We start from the raw sequence: 23892 nt of genomic DNA, 5'->3' as shown, positions 1-23892 counted from the left end.
CCACCAAGAAGGAAAGTCGGTTTTGTCAATTTTCAATGCGTCATAAACACACGCGAACCCAGGCTATGTAGCTTACCGGGATGGCTGGGAAGGTGTTGAGGGTATTTTCACCCTGTCTAATGGACATTCTTTTGTGTCAATAGTGCAAGTAGTTCTCGAGTGACAAAATTCACTGATATATGTGCCTGGTTGGCACAGAACGCATTGAGTCGATGACATGTTGCCAGGCCTGAAACAAAACAAATTAACTTGTTTAAATAATATGAAATGTGCAATCAACAAACACTAATGTGAAATATACAGCTTATACGATGTCTTTCAAACGATCACTAAATAGTGACATCTAGTAGCGTTACGAGATGTTTGTATGAAGATGGAATTGCAGCTGAAGAATCCCCACAAGTTACATTTATAGTCCGCATGCTTTACAACATTTGCAAAGTAAGACTTTAATGCAAGGGATTAATGAGCCTGGTATTCTGACATTCACTGGGTTGGTTTGTCCATTCGAGCCTGAACGGCGGAACCTGGTCCATTTTATTACACATAGGTTAGGACATTGTATCTCAAAGAGGCTGCCTAATAACTATTTAATTAATTACAGCTGAGATTCTCAAAAGATTAACCCTTTGCTTTTCAACGTTTTTTTGGAAGTTAACTGCTCAAGGGGGGGCCGTTTTTGGATCAAATTCAATCAGCTGTTACGTGTTATCCGCTGATGCTATTTCAACAGAAGTTGCACTGGTGTGAAAGCAAATCATTTGTCTATAAGTTTGAAAAGTCATTATTTTAAAATTTTATATGTTAAACTTGATATTTCAATTTTTGCAAAGGTACCCAAAAACGACAATTTTGATTTAACTTGCCGCTATTTAATTACCGTGCTAATCCGATTTCATGCAAACTTCTAAATAACAAAGAGCTCGATCGAACGCACGAAGTGTGTGTGCGGTGTGCCGAATCATTGCATTGATTAGAATTTACGACTTGCGAGCAAATCTAATTGTAAGCTACTCACTGATTCTAAAATAGTTACAATCAGAGTAACATTGTTACACAAATTTGAAAAAAAACAAAACTGCGTTTGTTGTCTTACATTTTTATCCTAAACTAATGCATTCCGAAACTCATGGCTAGCTTCTAGTTTTATGGAACCAAATTTCTCATAAGTAACACCTTAGCCTGCTTGAATAGCTGTTTACATCTTCGTTTGTGTATTTTAGGTCTACAATTGAGTTTGTAGTATGAATATTTTTAGTAGAGAGAAGACAATTGAACAAGTTGTTGAAATTATCTGAAATTTCTAAGTGCAAATTAGGTGCTTTTGAAATTGTGGATTTGTGTCAAGTCGCATCACAAATATCATGCAGGCCACATCATAAGTCATTTCGCTTACGGGTGTTTATAAACATGACTCATAAATTACATCCACAAAAAATACAGCATTTACATCAACAAAGCTAAGTTTGAAGCTCACTTTTTATTGAAGATTGTGTCAATCAATTTGAAAATACATTTTTAGTCCGCCAGCGTCGAAATAATGCAACAGCGAATTGAGGAACATGCGTAAACAAAGGAAATGTGAAATAACCCACAGTCAGCAAATCTACATAAATTTAACGTTTACAAATGTTGAATCAATGTAAAAGGACTGGATTGCTGACTAGGTCCTTATTGTTTGAAGCACTAAAAATACGCGTAAAAGCGACAACATCAGCAAGGTAGTGATTATGTTTCTGGCCAAAAAAAAAAAAAACTTTTGACTTCAAAGATAAAAATGATTATAACGAAGCTTCAAAGTTTGTCGTAAAATATTTTACAGAGATACAATAAACATAATCATTTTGTGCCAGATTGTGAGAAGACTTCCTAGATTCTTTCCAACCATTTGCATGATTGTAAATTATTTTCTATAACTTTATATTGCTAAAAAATGGCTTCTTTGTTGAAACAACGTGGCTACAATTCTATAAAAAAAATTTAGGCCTACTACATTGAAGTAATGAAATTTTTTTTGTGATTTTGCTAATGACGTTTTACAATATCCGAGAAGTAAAAAATAATAATGATGAATTATTTTACAAAACCGTGGTTTGCAAGTGCTTCACAAAAAATTGTTGGGAGAAAATTTACTATTAGACGTAAAACGTTTGTAAAAGAAATTGTCGGTTTACGTATTTATAATGTTTATTGCGCTGTTATCGAATTATAAACTGCCTGTATTGCCTACCTTTGTGGTTGCCGGCCAGTTTAGAGCAGCATGCAAACTAAGCGTTTATGGTATTTGCATCGTGTTATGATTCGCGAAAATTTCCCACAAGGTCTTTATTTTTATCGTGATATTTTGTGCCTCTTCTGTCCTAAACTTGAAGTTATTGTGCAGCATAATCCACATCGGTTTTTAGACTCAGTCTTCATTGAAAATCTTTTGTGTGGTGCATCATTTCAAGTAATGTCTTCCCCTAAACTGTTACACAAATCGCCCAGAACCAGGTTGATTATTATGTATCTTACAGCAGTTGAGAGCCCGTTATTGTATGTGTGGAATTATTACTGTAGATGTCTGACTAAATTCATGCCAAAGTCGAGCAAATTCTGCTTTCGGGATCCTTGCCGTTATTTACGGTATTTTTTTGTTGATAAGTTTAGGCAGCATTTTTCCAAGATAAATGAAGACATCGGTATTGTTCGTCACTTAGATTTAGTTTTCTCAGCATTGTTTATTCATTCTTTGATCCACTAGTTTGTTCCACTTTTGGTATAATCGGATCGTTTATACTGTAAATGGTGGGTCTTCACAATAGCCGGCCTCTTATACATTGGCGCAACGTATTCAGATGTTGAATCAATGATGAAGAAAGCTGATTTGTTGTTTGTCTTATGTGACGCCTAACTTTATGCCTCGTCTACAGTACAAAATATTTTGTAATGTACGTTGTGTACATTGTACATTTTGTTTGTAGGCCTACATTACAAAATATTTTGTAATGTAGATGAGGCATTATCATCTTTATTTTGCGCTCTTTGGAACAAAACACAGTGCACTGTGAAACAAAAATACAGGACATAACGACAAGTAGGCGACATAAAGCAGTGAAGGGACGCCATCGAGTTAGCTGCTACGTGTAAATGGAGCCTATCTCATAATTTTGAGTGTATCTCACAATTACTGTTTGCTAAAACGCTATTTTTCCGGCTTCTCCCAAAAGCATTTGCAGTGATACATTTTTTCATTTGCAAGTTTTGTCAATGAGAGCATTTCCATAGAACGTTTATTTCGAAACCAGGTTTTCGTGTCTTTATCCAAGAGAAGATTTCTTATTGTAACGTTTTTTATTCGTCAATGAATATTATCTGCTTGAAACAGCTGTTTTGAATAGTTTGTGGCCTGCAAAGCCTACTATTTTGATCGTGGATTGCTATTCTTCTTTATAGAGCTGATAACGCAAAAAACGTTTGCTATTATTGTTTCTAATTAACAGCTTTGCGATCACTGGCTTTTCTTTGTAGCATAAGAAATGACGCGCTTTGTATTATTGAGGTCAAACCAAACAAAAGAAAGCAAGAGGATGCTTCTCTCTGCTCGCGCATATCGATGCACGAAGCAATTATGAGCTTATGGCTTGTCATCGCAATGTAATCCATTTCACGCTTTGCTGGAAGTTAGCTAGAAATAGCAAAAATTCACCAAAATCTTGAATTTACAAGAAAACTACACAACTTTTAGCATCAAATTTAATATCATCAGATCCGCCTGGCAATTTTAGGAAAAGTCAAGAAAAACAAAGTGCATGGCGTTACTGTGCTTCAAATAATTAAAGGAAATATGAGGGGGGGGCCAAATCTGGCCTCCCTTTGAGGAGCAAAGTGTTAAAAAGATCTAGCAATATAACAAACAACCCGATCGCAGGCCAACTTACTCGCATAAACCTTGTACCCTATATCCCGGGTTACACGGGCAGCAGAGTCTTTTAATTCCCTTTAGTTCCATCCGCCTGGCTTGGCTTGTTTTGCGGATAGAACCAACAACAGGGGATATGACATCCGGACATTGGAGCTCTGGAAGATCTTTAAATGATTGTGTTGGGAATGTGATGACCTGGAAGTGAAAAGTAGTTAAATGTCTTTTACAAGTAAAAGAGCTTTTCAAATCACTAAAGTGATTACACATAAGATCTGCTCTCAAAACTCAATACATCTGTAAATCAATTGTTGTCAGTTAAACTGCGTGGCTTCTCCAAACTAAAATAGAAATTCTTACTTTGTATTTTTCTTTGTACCTTAGCTTATTTTTGTGAAGGCTTTGCGTTTTGACAGAGCAGTTTCATTTTATCTTTTTTCTTGTTTGTTTCGTTTGTTGGATATGGACTCAATAACGTTTAAAGTTCATTTTCAAATTTGTTATCTTCTCACGTGTTGTCACTAAATACTAGAGCACACGTCGGTAAACGAGTGTAGTTTCGCATCTCCTAATCTAAATTCTGTGATATAACAAGAATGTACTACTACTAAAGTCTTAATAGTGGAAGCAATTTATCAATTTCAACAAGTGCAATGGTGGAGTTTTCATAGCTTGGGATCATGTTGAGAGCCTTCACTTAGCGATTGCGTTATTTATGTACAGGAGACTAATCTTTACACCACAATTCAGATATTTCCGGAGAAAGAGCACAAAAAGTGAAAAAAATAAATCCCTTCTGGTTAAATCTTGCCAAGACATGGAAAAATAGTGAGTCCGATAACTAACAATTTCTTTTCAACATTTTGTCTAATTGCTTGATATGAACCCCAACGATTTTTCTACAAAACTATAAAAGGGTGTAATTTTAAACAAATTAAAAATATCTAGTGAAGACGATTTGCTGTTTAGTGTGATGCAATATGATTGTAATATTATCAGTCTTTTGTTGTACGGTTTCATTGGATGAGTTAAATTCATGGGAATTTTGCTGAATTCTATTGCTGGTTGTCTGGTTATTTTAAGACTCGCTTTGATCGTGACGTCATCACTTCCGACATGCAAGTCATGTCAATGCTGAGTCATCCTGTATAGCTGAATAAGCTAAGTAACGAAATTCATAAAACATTGTGCATATCTTATAGTGGTGGCAGTGAGATGGCGCAGCTGATAAGGCGCTCGCTTTCCAATCATGCAATCCTGGTTTGACTCCAGGCTTAAGCTGGTTGTTGAAAAACACCGCTCACCTCTACCCAGGGTGTAATAAATTGAGTGGGCGTAGTTGCTGAAGGAAAGGCGGCCGAGAGAAAGGAACTGGCCACCCTACTCTCGTTGGTGCCAAAGACTTAGTATAATGAGAACCTTATCTTCTAAGTAATCCCCCAACGCTTGGATCAAGAATGGGACTCATCTTTACCACTATTATACGTCCATTGTCATAAACACATGAAATTAATAATTTAGAAATTTCGCTTAATATGGTTGCCTTGTAAAATATAAACGACGATTTGCTTACCGATAACTTGCCATCTGCCAGAAACCCCACAAAAAACAAAAACAGTGCGATGCAAAGAAGATACATTAATCCAACTCAGTGTTTTGATCAGCGAAAAGTGTAGAGTTCTTATTGGCAAGTTTACGTTTTTTCTTGTTTTTTTGTTTTTGTTTTCTTCACGCTGTAGTTAGTTACAAACTAGTTTCAGATATCCTATAGGCTACTGTAACTGGATTTTGTATCTAAAAAGAGAAAATAAACTTTAGTTTCACAATATTAATTAGTTTATGACGTGACTTCATTGTGCTTTGCAACAAATTAACTTTTTTTGTGAAGAAGTTTGTTTCATCGCAATTTTTACAAAATTGTTCGTAAAGTCCTATTTGAAGTTTAACTGAGTAAAACAAAATATTTTTTAAACCTTTTGCGAATTGCAAGGTTCTGATTAGCTTCTTTGAGATTTTTAATCGATTATGTTAAATGCCGTGTGGTTGCTTGGTTGTATATGTTCTTTGAGATCGTTTTAAAAAAAAAGTTTACGTTGTAAATTACCAATGTAAGTCAGCCAAGTTATTTTGCTAGCTTTGTCATTCAGATACATTTCCACTCGATCATCATCAGCCGCCATCTCCACTTGCAGCAGATTACGCATCAATGTGAGGCATCTGTTTTCAAGAGTGGTAATTTTGAGCTAACTCGCCCAGTGTCTCCAAATTGAGTTCGGTCCATTCCTGAATGTTGTCTTGCCATCGTTTTGGTTGTCTGCCGTGTTTACTTTTTCTTCGACTTTACCTTCTATGCAGAATTGCTGATTCCGAATTTTGGTCTTTTCCACTATTTCCACTGGATAGTTTATGCTTTTTATTACCTTTTATTGTTTAGAATAGATAACCCTGCTTATAACCACGGCCCCCTGGAGATGCGGCCTGATTTGTCACATTTTGCCGATTTTGATTACAGCTACTGCTAGTGCTTGATTGATATTTTTTGAGATGTTTTTACTTTTTGCGGTTTCCTAATGACAAAAAACTTTTTTGTTGCCTTGGGGAAGCAGTAGCAAATGAGAAAAAGTAAGTTGAAAAACGCAAAATCAAACTGTTGTTTAAAATTAACAATCTGACTAAAATTTACAAAATCAAATTTTCTTTGTTTTTTAACATGTGAGGATGTTAAAACCTATTGTGTCATCTTGGGAAAAGAATAAAGAAAGCGTAAAAATCTAATTTTTAGAAAAATTTATTTAAACGTTCGCCAACAGTTAGAAAAACCTGGAAATTTCTGCAAAATGTGACAAATCAGGCCATATCTTTAGGTGGCCATGTTATAACTTATTTGTCTTTTGATTTGTTGTTTAAAGCATTTAAAAAAGCTCAAAGGGTTTAAGCCGGAACTATAGGGTTTCAGGGAAACCGATTAGCATAATTGTAACTGTTAATTCTTGATTTTTTTCCTTATGCCGTTAAAAATACCTTAATTCTTATGCTGTACTCTTTCCAGCTTATCCTGAACTTTACTACATTTTAAAAGTAATTGAAATTGTCTATGGCAAGAGAAAGTTTTTCTTTGCTTGAAACTGCAGTAGCATACTTTTTGTCGGACTCTCAGAAGCTTGTGGTCGAAACGAATTCAACCTAAATGGGGCGGTGTACTGTATTTGGAAAAAAATTAGAAAAAGTATAAAATTGTGCTTTTCAACGTAAAGTAATTTAACTTTTGAATATTTTTTTATTTTCTTCTTCTTTCTAGTTCATTCTATCTATAAATATCTCACAACGTTTCGGTTGACTTCATTCTGACAGCACGCTCCTGAAGAAAATCAGAGGAAAAGCATTTCAGCTTAGAATAATGAAAAACTTTCTTCTAGCTATATTCAAGTTCTGCACCACAAATCAACTCCTAATTCAACTACAGCTCAACTACAGCTAACAAGAACAGAGTCAATTCAATTAAATTGCAAAGGTACAAACTTTTAGATATCAATGTCTAGCAGCCTAACCACTTTTGGTACCAACTGAAAGTAGTTGATATAAACTTCAAATGTTTCTAACTAAAAAATCTTTTTCCTTAACTGTTTGAAGGTTGGGGGTGGGGCTGTCAATTCAACTTTTTTGCATCAACAGTTGTATCTCTAAAACCACTGAGGCTGCGACTACGAGATTTCTTGACTTTTCCTAACTTTCATTCACCTCTATTGAGCTGAAATTTTGAGCGAATAAAGGTTATAAATTGAGAGATATAAGGCATTTCTCAGCACATCCTCTGAAATATTTCATATTCTATTGTTCAAAACTTTCCCACCAGTTGGATGAAAGTAATTAATTTGGTCCATGTCTCGTTAATCCTAACTGCTTCACAGCGTGAAGGAAATTGGCAGAATGCGTGGATCTTTTGTTCTCACCACGGCTTATAAGCGACGTCGATACAGGAAAAGCTTCAACTTTGATACGATGATTTACTGTCGCTTGCGGTTGAAATTGCGTAAAATTAAACATAAGACTTGGTGACAATACATCTAGCGCGACAATTGTTTTTCGCAGAAAATGATGTCCTTTCAATCAAACAAAGCATAGGCTACAACGTTATTGCAATGACTCAGCGTCATTTGGAGTAGATTTGATATAAAATGTGAGATAAGTATTGAAAGTGATTGGCTGGTTTCTTTTGATTGAAAGGACATTTTCCTTTTTTTTTCTCGTTTCTCATTTTCCTTTCTCGTGACATATTCAACGTTGTGGACTGGTTTTAGATTGTACTGTTTGGGCCACAACGCTTTTTTGAATAATTAGAAATTTAGCTACTGTAGAAGCTGCGCTGTAACCAGGGATATCTATAACTACGGGATTGGAAACTATGTGGAACTCAAAACCATTTTATACACCAGTAGGGTCACTTTTCTTTGGGCGCTGCTTTGATAAATAATCACATAAATTGACCTCAAAGGGCAGCAAGTAGTAGGCTAAATGAACAACCAAAAGTGTAACAATCAATTCACCTGCTGTAAATTGTAAGGACTACGCTTGCCTGGTTTGTTTATTTGTTTGTATTCCATTAGTGCAGTCGTGTTGTATTTTGTTTGGTGCTTAAAAAAAATTTCCAGAATGACTATTGGTTTAAGTTCTGATGACATCGTAAACGGATTGGTTTCGTACTAGATTGGTCTGTGAACAAGTTGATGATACAACAGCATGTTTCACTGATTGCTGAACACTCTTCATTTACTTCTGATCCGATTTGCAGTAACCAAAATGCTAAAAAACAACAGTAGGCGGTTTTTGGACTCGTTGCATTCATTCATTTTTTGGATTCATCGTTTTTTTTTCTAGCAGCGTAAATGTACTTTTATAATCAATTAAGTTTTAATGTGAGTGTACATTTTGTATTATTAATGTAAAATCGAATTTTGTATATCTTTTAGTCGGTATTTTATTTTGTTAATCTTTCTGTAATCGTAGTAATGTGATGACCCTACTGATGTATAGTACTGGATACAGTTTCCAATCCCGTAGTTATAGATATCCCTGGCTGTAACATATCATGATTTTGGTTTCAAATCTTTCCTTTTGTCCGACACACTATCAAAAGCAGAAAAGGCGTCGATGTTCCCAAAGCTTCTCACATATACTTGTAAACATTTATTTCCAAGTCGACATGTAAAGATTTGAAATGCAATACGCTTCTCATTTGTGTAGGATAAACCAGAACATCACGCTTTTGTGAAAAGGACGATCGTTCCACCACGTTTATACGTGATGCAGCTTAGTTGAATCAATATATTCGAGGCTTCTTGTACCAGGTTCACTGTCACTGATAAACTAAACCACAATGCAGTACCTCCCAAAGCAATTGTAGCGTAACATTTCCATGTGCTATAACTCGTCGTAAATTGTGAAAACTTGTATATTTACTTGTCAAGTTGTCTCATGTGAAATATAAGTTTACATAGCAATGTCACAATGAAATATTATCTCCGTTTACCAAACTAAAGATATGAACTTATGCGACGTCTTGCAATGTTGAATCGACGGAAAGGCGGGTAACTGCCAACCTGAACTGAGAATGCATGAAAGAAATCGTTTGTTGTCGAATGGACGTGACGTCAGAAAACGGTGAATCGAGATAGGCTAGCGGCGAGAGATATTTTAGTTAGATAATGACACGCGGCAGCGCGTTTACATTGAATAAAAATACCTTTATTTTATCCATTTCTATTTCCATTCTTCCTAGTTTCGTCTCACAATAACAAACAGATGAAGTTACGCATATTTACTAAATTATTCAATAAACAATAATGCATCATCCAGCATTATGTCAGCGCTGATTGACTAGACATATTCACGAGTTGTGTGAGAATTGTATTCGATTAATCGCATTATTTATTGTAGGTAACACCTGCAAAAATTCAAGTAATTGCAGACTCTGCCTTCATAAGTGTAGTTTAGAAGTAGCCATCTCATATTGAGCCAATCGAATCAATGTAAAATAGAACGCTTTTACTTGATAGCGCGTGTGATATATAGGTTTTATCTAACAACTATTTTCAGTTACATTGAAAGTGAATGAGTGAGCATTATGCAGTCTGTGACAAGGACTGGAAATGTATAATCAGAAAATATAATATCATAAAGTATATTGCGTTATGCAGGCTACATCGAGTAATTTTTATGAACATGGTATCATCTTGCAGGCAGGCGTTTTTATAGGGAAACAAACTTATTCCATAGTTTGATTTATGGCACTTATCCAACTGTTTCATAATGCGAATAGCTGTTTTAGTTCAATTTAGAAAAAAATATAACTTATAACCGCAGACAGATGCAACTTTTTTCATGCTTTAGGCAATCGGCAGTACGGTGAACCATAGTGGTACATAACATAACCCATATGCGGAGTAATCGCAAGGGTCAACCCAAGTAATGGAAAGGTTCTTTTTGAATTATGGTGATGGAATTCTTGTAATGCTATTGAACTTCATCTTGTTATGAAAAACTTATATTGTTTGCATTTGCAAGAAATATCAAACTTTTGGATTTTTTTTATCACTGAATTGTCCGTTAGTAGAATGTTTCTTTATTACCTTAGTTAGGCCTATTTGTAAGTCAGGAAAGTATTTGTTGATGTGACATATGAGGATATTCTAAGAGATCGAGTTATTTTGTAAATAATATTTGATTTTTGGACACCATCAAAATTTTACACAATACACAAATGCGCATCGAGATATAGTGCTCATAGTTGGGAAAAGTTAGATTGTGATAATTACAACTTGCCTAAGTACGCCTACAGCAAGGGACAATCAAAATAGATGAAACCGCATTCATGGTAATATAGACGTTTTGCAAACTTTTTTTTAATTTTCAATATAATAACAAGAATGACAGCTTATTTTCACTAAACATATAAACAAATATCAAAAATTATGGATGAACAGCGCATCTATATTTTTCGGTTTAGGTTCAACAATGCATTCTAGCCGTCAAAATGATGGAATATTTGGTAATTTTGTTGAGACATACCATTGCCCAATCGTTGAATTTACATCAGAGATAATTTTATTAGATAAATTATCAGCTTCGTGCACATGGTTTCATTCAGCGTTATAATGTTGTTTTTCAAGCCACGTGGCGTTCATGGTCATAACGCAACATTGCAGAAACAGCCAATATTGATACCAGGTAGGCCTAATAATTATTACGCCGCTTTCGTCGAATCTACGTCGCTAAACGATGAAATTGTGCAAACGCCTGTTGGATTTCCCTTCTACGTGTAGTTTATCATAAACGTGAAGCATTGCTCAAGAAGCTAATCTGAATCACCATAGATAACCATAGCATTCATATAGTTTCATCATCAGTAAATATGTAAAGTGCACTTCACAATTTTTGACAACGGTCTGACAATTTATTATATTGCAAAGTTTTGGTTTATTCTTGACTTTTATAATTCTGTGGAAAAGTTTTTTTCTAACTAGTTTCTACGTGACTAACAATTTGTTTCATTATACATTTTCTTTAGTATTTCAACGCCATTATTAAAAAAATTACGTCCTTTTCACTTTTAAATAAAACATGGCAAGGCAAGGATTCAGTGCTGAAGAAATATTGCAACATGTTTTACTGGATTCTGACGACGAAAGCCAGGCGGATGATTTGGAGGATTTATGGCACTCCGATTCAGATGAAGAAGCGGATTCTTCTCCGTCAACTTCCGCAACAGCGATTCCAATCGAGATTGACGACCAGTTACCTTCCATGGGCGATGTTCAACCGGAGTTTGCGCCACCACGACGGATTATAACATCGAAAAGACTGGTGAACAGCATAGATTCCTCTCTCGACATGAACAACTACGATGCTGTTGAGTTTCCCGACACACTGAAGTCTTATACAACTTTTGTAGAAAAGCCAAAGAACAGACAAGAGGGCGGCGTCAGCATTACTTGGTCTAATGCGAGACCGGTGCACAATGGGAGAAGGGGCCGGGCTAACATTATATCTGGCCCGACTGGTGTTAGAGGAGAAGCCAAAGAAGCCAAGACTCCTCGGCAAGCATGGGAACTATTTTTTTCTTTAAACATTTTGAACATTATTGTTCAAGAAACAAATAGAAAAATTGCCACACTCATTTCTCAATTGCCAGAGAGAATTTTACATGACAGCAGGTACTGCTATTTTGGCCCAACCAACAACGAGGAGATGCTGGCCTTTGTTGGATTGGGGTATTTTCGGGGGCTTTTAGGACAGGCTGGTCATTCCACGGATGTATTGTTCAATCAACTGCAAGGGCATCCCGTGTTTAGTGCAACAATGAGCAAGAACCGCTTTAAATTTTTATTTTCGAACATTTCGTTTGACGACCAAAATACTAGGCCGCAACGTTGGAAGAATGACCGGTTTGCCGCATTTCGAGTCATTTTCGAAATGTTTAACGAAAACTGCGGCAAACATGTCATTCCAGGTGACTACTTGTCGTTGGACGAAACGCTATACCCCATGAGGACACAAATTGCCTTCAATCAATATAATCCAAACAAGCCTGCGAAATATGGCCTTCTGTTCAAGTCGGTAAACGCCAGCAGATTCCCATACACATTTACGGCATCGGTCTATTCAGGTAAACCGAAGGAAGAGCCATTTTATTTTTACGTTCGTGGAACAGAAGAAGTGGTAAAAGGAATGGTGATGAGCCTGGAACAACACGGTGACCTTCAAGGTCGGAATATTTCGTATGACCGCTTGTACACCTCCATACCACTCGCGCAGTGGTTGCTTGACAGGGGTATAACGTCAGTGGGAACCCTCAACGCTATACGTAGAGGAATACCCCTGGAAGTGAAGCAAGTGAGTGGTAGGGAGAAATTTTCGTACGAAATTTATTGGCAGACGAGTGAGGCTGATCTTAGTCTACATTCTTATGTAGTAAAAACGAAGAGTTCTGGCATGCGGAATGTTTTGATGTTGACGACCATGCAACCTCTATTGGGGATTACCAAGGATGACGGCAAAAAGAAGCCAGGCTTGTATAAGCTTTACGACTTCACAAAGGGTGGCACCGATATCATCGACCAAAGGATGGGTTCATTCACGTGCAAAGCGAAGTCCCCACGGTGGACAACTACTGCGTTTGCTTATTTTTTGGATACTTGCCGCGTCAACGCATCTACAGTTTTAGCACTAAATGAAGGGACTGATCCACGCAAGCGAAAATCCTTCGACTTCGGTTGGGAACTGGCCATGGAACTCGTGAAGCCATTCATAAAGTCGCGATCTCTCCAGGGCCTGAACTATCACACCATACATAAGATTGAAGCAGTAATAGGGAAACAACCTTCAACAACAACTCCAAGCGGCAGAAGGGCCACTCTGCCCCAACTATCGTCGACACGACGTAGATGCGACGTATGCAAACACGCTATTATGGGAGAAGGTGCCAAAGCCAGAAAAAATAAACTACCAAAAAACCGTGGCCAATGTCAGTGCTGTGAAAAGCCTTTATGCCCTGCACATTCCACACGAGTATGTCAAGCTTGCTTTTGGGCAGAATAAACTATTTGAATGATTGCGGTTTTATAAACATTGGCTTCAACCACAGCCTAAATAAAACGCGGAGCTCAATGAAAGTTTTTCCTTTCATTAGACAGATAGCTATTTTTAGGTTGATTCAACATATCAAGACGTTGAATATTTGTAAACATGCGCGGTTTTGCAATTTGATTGCTTATCAAAATCATCTATCCTTCTTTGTATAAAAAGTGGGTCATAAAACTAATCGTAATACTGGATGTAAAATTCAGCATTTTTATATGCTGAAACAGTATTGTATTCATATTTTATAAATCCATTTTCTATTTAGAAAATATCAATATAATGCGGTTTGAACATAGCTGAATTTTAGCACGGATACAACGACTGATTTTATGACTTTTATACAAACAAGGATAGAAGAGAAGTAATCTAATTGCAAACCCGCGCATGTTCACATTGTCTTGCAATGTTGAATCCACGTCGAAATGATTGTATTAGCTTGTATTCAATTCCTCGTATTATCGAACTGTAAATGTGCAGCCACTTGTAATTTCAATGTGCCTCATTGCATATTCCTAAATATTTCTGAACTTGTGTGTACATAACCTGACAGAACACAGGTTGCTTTACCATTGAATCAAGTTGAAAAACGTTGCTGCAAGAGCCTTGTGCCAATTGCTGCAGTCCGGTATTGCTGTAACCAAATCAAAATACTTATCAATATTTTGCTGCCAAACTGACATTTTTATCGCATAAACGCCCATTAGGCAGCTAATTCTTTGTAAAGTATTTCTCCAGGTTCACAATGATTTGACGCATAATAAATACTACTTTGAATAAATCTAAATATTGTTTGGATTTTAGTGTGTGGCATATGAATCTTAGAGAGCTTATTGAATCCACAAGAAAATGACCCGAGGCATTACAGATTTTCCTTTTGGTGAAAAGCGTTGTGACGTTCTGTTTATTAATGAACCGTAACTGTTTTATTTTGAATTTCTTTCTGACTTCTGTTTACGTAGAGCATCATCGACTTTATCGGGTAATCTTACTCCTAGTACTAGCCTTGTATGTAGCCGAGTTCACATTGAACTTACATTGAGAGACGCTGTTGCAACTACAATACATTGCATTTAAACCGCGTTTTTTGTTGCATGATCTTCCATTCGTTTCGTGGATTACATAATAGTATTTGATAAACGCGACCCTGCTTCTTCAGCTGGTCTACATTTGTTAATAAAGCGTAGGAGTTGCTGTTCTTGGAACCGAGGTCACAAGATCATAATCCAAATTGGTGTGACACGCGTTCAGAAATCTCATTACTGCATGTAATAGATGAAGCATTGTTCTTTTAGTCAAGTAGCGAGGTTTATTTTGAGCGTGGGAAAAGTTATTATTTTGCATGAAAAATATAGATTCAAATTGAGATTATGTAAAAAAAATTTAATCACAACATTGCAATGCATGTTCTTCATTACTCTACCAAAAAATAATGTGTAAACTCACGCTACAATCGCTTTAATCGCAAAATAATCCAAAAGTCATAAGTCACCTCAACATTTCAACGTCTATGAGCAGTTCTAAAATTCGCATAGGTTTAATTTTCGGATATGCTCAGCGTAAATAATTTTACAAAGTGAATCCCAAAGTTTGAAACCGTACCTTAAAAAATAACAGAGATATCACTCCTAAAGCATAAGAAGAATCGACAGCCCCCCCCCCCAAACTGAGCAAGACTCCAGGGAGCCCAACCTCGTAAGGGTTAAACTATCACACGGTTTTTACTGAGGCAAGGCGACGACGTGTATGTAAACAGCCACGGATATTCTGCAATATTCCGAAAAGCAACACAGCTACACAGCTTTTCTTGGTAAACGCGATCTTGTTCAGCGTGCAGACTTGCACTTCTAGAAAATCTTTCATAAAACATCAGCTCAACAATTGCCTTTCAGTAACCTGCTGCTGTATAAGCATCATCAAGGAATCAAAACAAAGAAACTAGCTTTGGAGTAATCTTACGTAACAAAGTCATTTGGTGACGTCGATGACGTGTAGAAAGCATGTGACTCTCTTGCAGTTTGAACAAAGAAACTTCTCGATTGAAGTTGCTGCATGTCTCTTTTTTGTTTTTCTTTATTTGAAGTGAAAGTATTTCATTTGGCACTTTTTTATTTTATTCTGTTCTTTTTTTTAGAATTGTAACTAAATAGAGCGGGCTACACTGAGCAATGATATTTATTATATTTGATATTATGATATGATATTTGATACATGACTGAAGAGTTGAAAAAAATTTACACAATCAAAACGCGATCGCAAGGCTTTGAAAAAGTATCATGATGGCACGGTTACATCATGTTACGATTTCTTGCTAATTTTGCAATTTCGATTATTTTTAAATTTCAAGCTGGTTGTTTACAACAGGTTGCTTGTTTCACAAGTTCAGTTACGATTATATAGGCTAACAATTTCAAAAAATACGTGTTAACGGCATTACGACGACAAAGTTTAGACACGACAATATTAAGTTGCTACAGCAGTAAGTTTACTTGCTTCACGTGTTACAGTAAAAGTTTCGAAACCCATTAGAAACCATAATAAACGATAAAGGGAATAAAAAGGACAAGGAAACACGAAGCTTTGCTCATCTAATCTAAGACGGAAGTGAAATCTTGGAGTGGTAAGTCGCCCGCTTTAAATATAAGAACACCAATGTACTTCTTCCACGTCATATCCGACTACGACACAATCTATTCTGATAAACCTCGATCAACAAAATAGTCACTTTTCAACAAACAACCCATGTCCAATTGTTGCAAGTCTTTTCATACCTGCACTTAAGTTACATCAGCATCGCGTTGACAGCTTTTATTGCAAACTAGCAGCGCTTTTTTCTTTTCTTTCAAAAAGCCCTTGACCAAAACAGCTTATGGCGGACCAATATCCCAAGACTTGACGTTTTCTAGCCAAACTATGTTATAGAAATAACACAAAATGCACTTTCACGAATCAATCTCATTCACCATTTCATATGTGCCTAAATGTTTTTTTTAATTTATAAATTAAGTGAAAAAGGAAGGAAGCGACTCTTTGTATCCACCTTCAAAACACAGCGGCGTGGTAGCGCTAGGTGTTCCATCGACGTTCCTTCGAGAGTCATGCAAACGCTCAAATCATTTAGACACATAATCGACATTGCACAATTAATCAAAGAGTTAGTATTGAACTTTTTGGTAGGAGCAAAAATAATTTCCCAATAAACATTACATTTGAAACAAAATATTTCGAAATATTTTTGTCATAAACACTCGTAAAACAAAGCCAATGGCGAATAATTTCGTTTCGATTTAACGAGAAAAGTAAATTGCTTTTTTTAATGAAACAAAATCGTGACAAAGAATCTTACAACGAGATAAAAAGTTTCCAAATTTTCTCGTTTAAAAACAGTTCTAAAAATTAAAAGTAATCTGCGGTTTAGATTTCAATGCGGTTTGACTTCTGTACTTTGGATATAAGTTACCGTGGCAGCTTTATGGCCACGAGATTTTGATTTGGAACACAGAATCTTGTCAATAACAGCGCCTGCCGCTGGTGAATACAACAACGGGTTGAGGGCGCTGTTGATTGGAAGTAACACAGCGGCACTGAACGCGTACACAGTAGAAGATAAATACACACCAACGAGCTTCAGGTATGCCATGATGCAGATAGGGATCCAACATACAAAATCAGTAAGCAGCAACCTGGCAATTCGCTTCTGCATCCGATTATTTTGATTGTTGTCTCCGCGCTGAAATAGTTTAGGGCTTTTTGACGCGTGTTTATACATAAGAATGTAACCAAAAGCAATAAATATGAACGACAGAAAATTTACACTCAAAAGTATCACAGAGTATTCCCACGCATTGTCGCCGTATTTGACAAAAAATCTCGGCATACACACGCTTGCTTCACTGTAGTATCCAAATTCCCCCTTTGGGGAGAATTCTGGAAAGTTTTCTTCCAAAAAGGCTTTCGCTGCTTTCCAAGTGTTCGGTTGTTGTGAAATGGAAGAATTTGTTAACTTTGCTAAACGACATGCAAACGAAACAACAATTTCTTTGTTCCATCTCCCCTCTGTAACAAATACGTTGCCAAACCAGACATGATGATTAAAATACGAACTAGTTTGGTCCAAAATTGGAACGAAAGCTAAAATCACAGCCAATGTCCATGCAATTGATGGCAGCACATACCACGCCCACATAGAGGTCGACATGAAAGAAAATGGCCAATAAAGATTATGCAATCGAAAAGCTGTAAGGATACTCATCAAGAAGCAGGACGCTTCACTAGAAACTATTGCCATAGAACCAAGATAGAAACATAGATTACTTGTACGCCACTCATAGTCAACTTGACCGTAATACCCAGAATATCGTGCGCTTTTAACACAAATAGCAAGCAAGTAAACACCCATAAGAAGATCAGAAAACGATAAATTTATCAGCAAAAAACGGTTGCACTTGTTCACATTGGATGTCTTCTGCTTTTTCAAAGTCAAAATGGTTGAATACAAAACAAACAAGTTTCCGCCTAACGTCAAAATACTCATGATCCACATGAAACAACGAAGAATAAAAGCAGAAATCATTTCTTTTTTAGAAGAAAAAACGTTTTCAGCTGAGGCTTTACACCCAATTTCATCCAAGCCATCTTCGCAATGCTTTATTCTGTCACAAAGCTGTGAAACGTCAATGCTGACCTTATCCCCAGACTTACACTTAAACCGCATCGGACAGTTCACTTCATCGAATCCTTTGGGACACTTGGAATCATTGATGAAAATCCAAGCTGGGTCTTCGTATCCGTCACAATATCGATCTCCAATTGGGAAGAAAGATCGACATGAGTCATCACAAAAAGACGGAGGAACAGAGCAATTGCATTCGTCAGAGAAATCTTTGCATTCTGGTCTTCCATCGCAAACAACGGCACGCGTTTCCCCCCATTTTGTTGCGCAAGTTACATGACGTAAATGTGTTTGTCGAGCAGTTGATTGGTTGAATCTAAAATTAACTACATCTTTATTATTGACTTCATTATGAGGAGGACTGAAACAGTTTGAATCTAGAGAGTCAAATTCCAAAGACAGAAACTCGTCAGTAATCAACTCGTGTGGAGAACGAAGACATAGACATTCGTCTGATGAGTCGTAGCAATCAACCACCCCATCACATACTTGGTGTGGCCCGATTAATAATCTCCCGTCAAAGCATTTGAAACAACTTGATCCGGAATTAAAGCAAAGATCTGAGTTGTCTTTGCATTGAGCTATGTTGTCGTAAAGATTTATTTGGGGCAAAACACAGATTCCTTTTTCACCTGTACACTTAAACCCTGGAGGACTTCTTATTTCGTCACTGTCGTCGTCACATTCAACCACGCCATTGCAAAATTGGTGAGTTAAACGCATATTTTGATTTGAACAACGAAACACTTTGGAGCATTTCTCAAAAAGCTTTTCGTTGGAGCAAAACGATGAACAGATAACATTAGTTTCGTTAGATTTGTCTGAGAGAGAATGAGAAAGAATTTCATGGCAAGTCGTTGAATCACAATTAGGAAATCCAATTTTTGCGCAATCAGATACTGCGTGAAGTCTGAAAAGTGTTATTTGGAAACTTTCGCACGCGACCACTGTCCCGTCTATTATATAATCTTCATCACTGTTGTCAGGACAATCCAAACGGCCATCGTTAACTTTGTCTAAACCGACACACCCCGACATGTAATGGCATTCAGTGGGATGTTTACGGAAACATCTGCATGCAAAATAACCTTCTGGACAAAAGCAATCTCTCTCATCGCTCCAATCTTCGCAATGAGGAATCAAATCGCATTTTTCTGTAAATTAAGCATTTCTATCTTGAGCTAATAAAATCATAAATAATTGTCAATGATGGTTAGGTGAAGTTATTTAGGTTACTTAGTTGTACTCCAATCAAGTTAATTCTAAACCCATATTAAGCTATGCATAAAGAAGAAGATGAAGCTAGCCTATGTATAAATTCATACAGTCAACTGCGATATTATTTTTATTGTGCTACAAATCCTCAGAAATGGTTGTAGAGTACAACCGCTACAAGGTGCTATAGAGAAAGTATTTCATATCGGGAAAACTAGATTACTGTAAATGTGACAAAGTATGAAATCATGTGCATATAAAAGAACTGGTATAAAGTACAACACTCTGTATTCTACTTTACTTACCTAATCCATTAAAGCAGACACGTCCATTTGTACAAGTGAAGTTACTTTTATCATTGCAATCACAAGGAATGGGAAAAGATTCAGGACAGGTACAACTTTTCTCATCTGTTCCATCGATGCAATCCATCATACCATTGCAGTAATCTGAATATACAGCATTTGTTAAAATTTTTAAGCCAAATTCTTTTAAGTTACCTTTTTAAAGTTTGGAAAAGTAGGCTTGAAAAATTGCAAAGTTCTAAGTAGTTCTGTGATACTTTTTGGCAAGAATCTCATGTAACTTTGCACATGTCGAGAAGTTCTTATTTGAAACAATTTTCACAGTGCTCCTAGTTGATTTTTCCGTTGATTAATTTTCTTGTTTTCATTTGTATTTTCTTTTTTAAATATTGGAAAAACCGGTGATAAAAGCTTCATCAATAAATTATACAAGTTCCGAGCCTGACTGATTTTTTTTTACTTTTTATAGTCTATGGTTCAACAAAGCAAACTCTCTACCAAAGCTGTTGATTTTTTAATTTAAAAATCCGCTTCAGATGCTAAATCCTGATGTATTTACAAGCTTGAATTTTCTTTTTGGTGATAACGTTACCCCAGTCACTATAAGCTTATTTGATGAACTAGCATCTTCTAAAATAGGCTTACTGTATTATTGTCACTAAGTAATTGATTCACACAGATGTAATGTGGTGTTATTTTATGCAGGTCCCATAGGTCCAAAGTACCTCTTTCGTCGTAGCAAGCAAGTCCGTCCTTGCATGTAAAGTTGTCGGGTTGGTTACAATCACAAGGGATCGGGTTCGCCATCCACAAAGGACAAATATTGCATCCTTGTTCGTCCGTGCCGTCACTGCAAAGTGAAAGTCCATCACAAAAGTCTAAAGAAGAAAACGCACTGAAGCAATTGAATCCTATTTCAAGAATTTCTTGTAGTTATATAAATTGTGTACACAAATCCTATAGTTTGCGTTTTAGGTCTGTTGATTGATCGAGTAACAACAATGCTGATGAAATCATAACAAAATTACTAGCTTTTCACATTTTCGCAAACAATGTTTTCTTGTAACGTACAACCACACTTGCTCTTAATGCAAGTTAAAATAGTCCGTGCAGAAGTTACCAAAGCCTTAAAAATGTTAAACAAAGATTATTTATGTTCTATTCTGTAAGCCCATATGATAACTTAGAAACTTCAGACATTGGCACACTGTTTTGGCCTTGCAGCCTCAGGGCTGTAGGTACACTGGGTATGACCACGGAGCTATAAACCCCACGTGAATAACTTAAAAATAACTTAGAAATGTTGGAGTTAGCAATAAAAGTTTTTATCGAATATGCACCAACCGATGTGAGAGAAGCAGGTTGAAGAATATTGTTGCTTGCATTTCATCTCTTTCTCCATGTTGCAATTACATCTATAAGGTAAGTGCGGTGGACATATGGAGCATCCTCTTTCATCTGACTGGCCATCGAGGCATTCTATCCAACCATCGCAAATCTTAAGCGGGCCAAGGTACTCCCCCGAGTCACATCTGAATGTTTGGCCACATTGCTCATTTGCTTCGTCCTTCAATACTGGGGTTGGACAATCACTCGTTCCGTCACATAGGCCAGCGTTAGGGATACAAAAAGGAGGAGTAAAACTTTTAAGGCAAAGGCTGTTTTCGTCAGGATATTCACATCCGCATTGAAAGTATTCTTCTGGACAAAAGCAGTCTTGTTCATCTGATCCGTCAAAGCAATCCTTGAATCCATCACAAACCCATGATATTGGGATGCATTTGCGGTACTCACTTGTATCAAATGAAACAGTCTCAGGAAAAGTCTCACAAAAGCATTTGAATGTTTCAGGCGGGCATTCGTGTAAATACTCCAACTGGCAGCTCCCTATAAATACATAACCCAATTTGAATAGAGAGGTAACTTTTTAAACCATAAACATACATTACTCAGCAACAACACTACATTTAACATTATAAAACAAAACACAAACAATAAGCAAACGTTTTCGGCTAGTCATACAGCGCTTTTCAAGCTTACTAGAAAATATTTTAAAAGAAATACTAAAGAATCATACAGTATCACAGCAAAAAATATGGTCAAATCTAAACATTTGTGTGAGCAAGTTAAACAGTTTCTCAAATGTTTAGATCTGACCTTATTTTTTGCTGTGAACACGATTTTGAAAGCGTTAGGCTACATGCTATAAAAAAACGCGTTCGACATGAGGTAAACAGAAAAATGTCTTTTCAGAAATTTATTAACATTTACCGCAAAATATTTATAAAAATTTTCTTATGAAAATCTTCAGAGTAGGCTATTGGACAGGAAAAACCACTCACTCACCAATTGATGAGGCGTTTCTAGCTCCTCGTCCAGAACTTGTCAGAAAAACAACCAAACCATGAAAAAAGAAAACTCTCATGTGGTTTCGTATCAATAGCGACAGAAACGATTGGCTAATGTTTATTATTCTGTTCTTTCTGTAACTTACTTGCAGCATTTTCATCTTACAACTAAAAAACATTTACAAAGAATTAAATCACGACATCAAAGGCATCAATCCAGCTTGCAAGACGGATTTCTTGAAGCAAGTTACATAAAATGTCGCTTTTAAAGCACAGATTCAAAAACAAATGAAGTTTGTCAGGAAATGACAATCAAACAAAAATGGCAAGACTTTGATATATCCTCAAGGCCAATGCTTTCTGAGTGGCTTTTAATGATTAACCCTTTTGTTGGTTAGTTGGTTCCCTCCATCACGACAACACTTGTCATCGACTTCACGTAAAGCGACATTCATCCAGACCAGGAGTCGGCAAACAGGGCTGCTTTCAGCAAGTGCCAAGTTTCATTTAGTTTTCAGCAAGTTCCATCTTGCTTTCAGAAAGTTTCATCTCACTAATCCTGATATGTTCAACAATGGTTAATAAATTTCCGCACTACAGCCGCTACGGTTAGCAAACGCTCTTTCCATTGGTACTATATTGACAATTATTACATTAACTTGTCCCTGCTGATTTATGTGCGAATGACTATTATCGATACTGCTTTTATAGTCAAACTCAATCCAAACCCACCTGCTACCAGAAGCATGTAGACATTACACAGCCTCTCTCTGAGCAGACAATTGCCGACTAAATCACGATCAGTAAATTCTGACAAGAAAACTTATTCTCCTTTTTTAGAACGCAAATGCTAGAGTTACGCAGAAAATCAGTTTTTTACTTTGATTAAATATCTGCGGGAACTTTTGAATAATAGCGTTCTTATCTTGTCTGAGGTTAAGCTATTGCATGTCACCACGAAAGCTTTCTGAATCTCAACTTTCAATCGTAAGGCCAAAATACAAACTGTTGACAACAGGATGGTGTCTTCGCTTTTGCACCGGTTAAGTCCGGATTCGATTAATAATTGCAATCGTAACTCAAATCGTAACTGTAATGTGCAAAGCACTACCACATGTCGAAGTAACATATTACATAGTCTTCATAATGTAGATTTTAACGACCTGTTTTACCCTGATGCTGCGAGTTCGCTGTGGTAATAGCGAGTTGCACTAGCTTTGAGAACACAGTTCCCTCGTCATGTGCTATGACGAATGATTGACTTCAACGTCTGCAGACGTTGAATCAATGTAAAAAACAACTGATTTGGTGGCTGGAAAAAGTAGACTAACAGTAAATAAACAATATAATATTTTGTTCCTACTACAGACTCTTCAAGGCCCGTACTCAAATTGGTTAATTTCTGATGAAGAGTACCATTAAAACAATTTAACGTGTAAAGACTTTTACGCTGCATATAACGAACGTTCATTTTTTTATAGTTATTTGTAATCGTCATACACACAAGACCTGCAAAGTGCTCAAACCGTGGTGTTGGCACCACCGCATTTTGTTTGCTGATGGAATTGATTTGTGAAAGTGAGTATGGCCACTGTCGCTTTCAATACGTTTAAAGACGAACTAAAGCTAATCAATGGTCAAGTTTAAAAAGTAGGCTATCCTACTTACTTTGAAGGAGTATGTTCGGCAATTGAATAAAAAATATTTTTGATGGCATAGGATTGCATGTAAAACACAACATTGATAAAAATATTATTCAGTTGTGGAACTATTTGTCATACACATTATTGTACGACGTTTTGATTAAACTAAAACAAA

General features: G+C 36.5%; 1 protein-coding gene across 1 annotated transcript in view; it reads right to left on the bottom strand.

Annotated features, from left to right (window-relative positions):
* The window catches only part of LOC145784030 (uncharacterized), a 28904-nt gene extending 6753 nt beyond the window's left edge, over positions 1-22151 (bottom strand). Inside the window, exons 1-7 of the mRNA XM_082595786.1 lie at positions 22073-22151; positions 21071-21613; positions 20452-20604; positions 19727-19870; positions 16995-19360; positions 3921-4099; positions 77-229 (exon numbers count right to left, since the gene is read on the bottom strand). Of these exons, the coding sequence (XP_082451912.1) occupies positions 77-229; positions 3921-4099; positions 16995-19360; positions 19727-19870; positions 20452-20604; positions 21071-21613; positions 22073-22151 (3617 nt within the window). The remainder of the gene's footprint in view (positions 1-76; positions 230-3920; positions 4100-16994; positions 19361-19726; positions 19871-20451; positions 20605-21070; positions 21614-22072) is intronic.
* Positions 22152-23892: the final 1741 nt, after the last annotated feature.

This window comes from Aplidium turbinatum, chromosome 15 (assembly GCF_918807975.1).
Source record: "Aplidium turbinatum chromosome 15, kaAplTurb1.1, whole genome shotgun sequence".
Classification (NCBI taxonomy): Eukaryota; Metazoa; Chordata; class Ascidiacea; order Aplousobranchia; family Polyclinidae; genus Aplidium; species Aplidium turbinatum.
The sequence above is the reverse complement of the archived record's forward strand: the minus strand, read 5'-3'. Positions and strand labels throughout refer to the sequence as shown.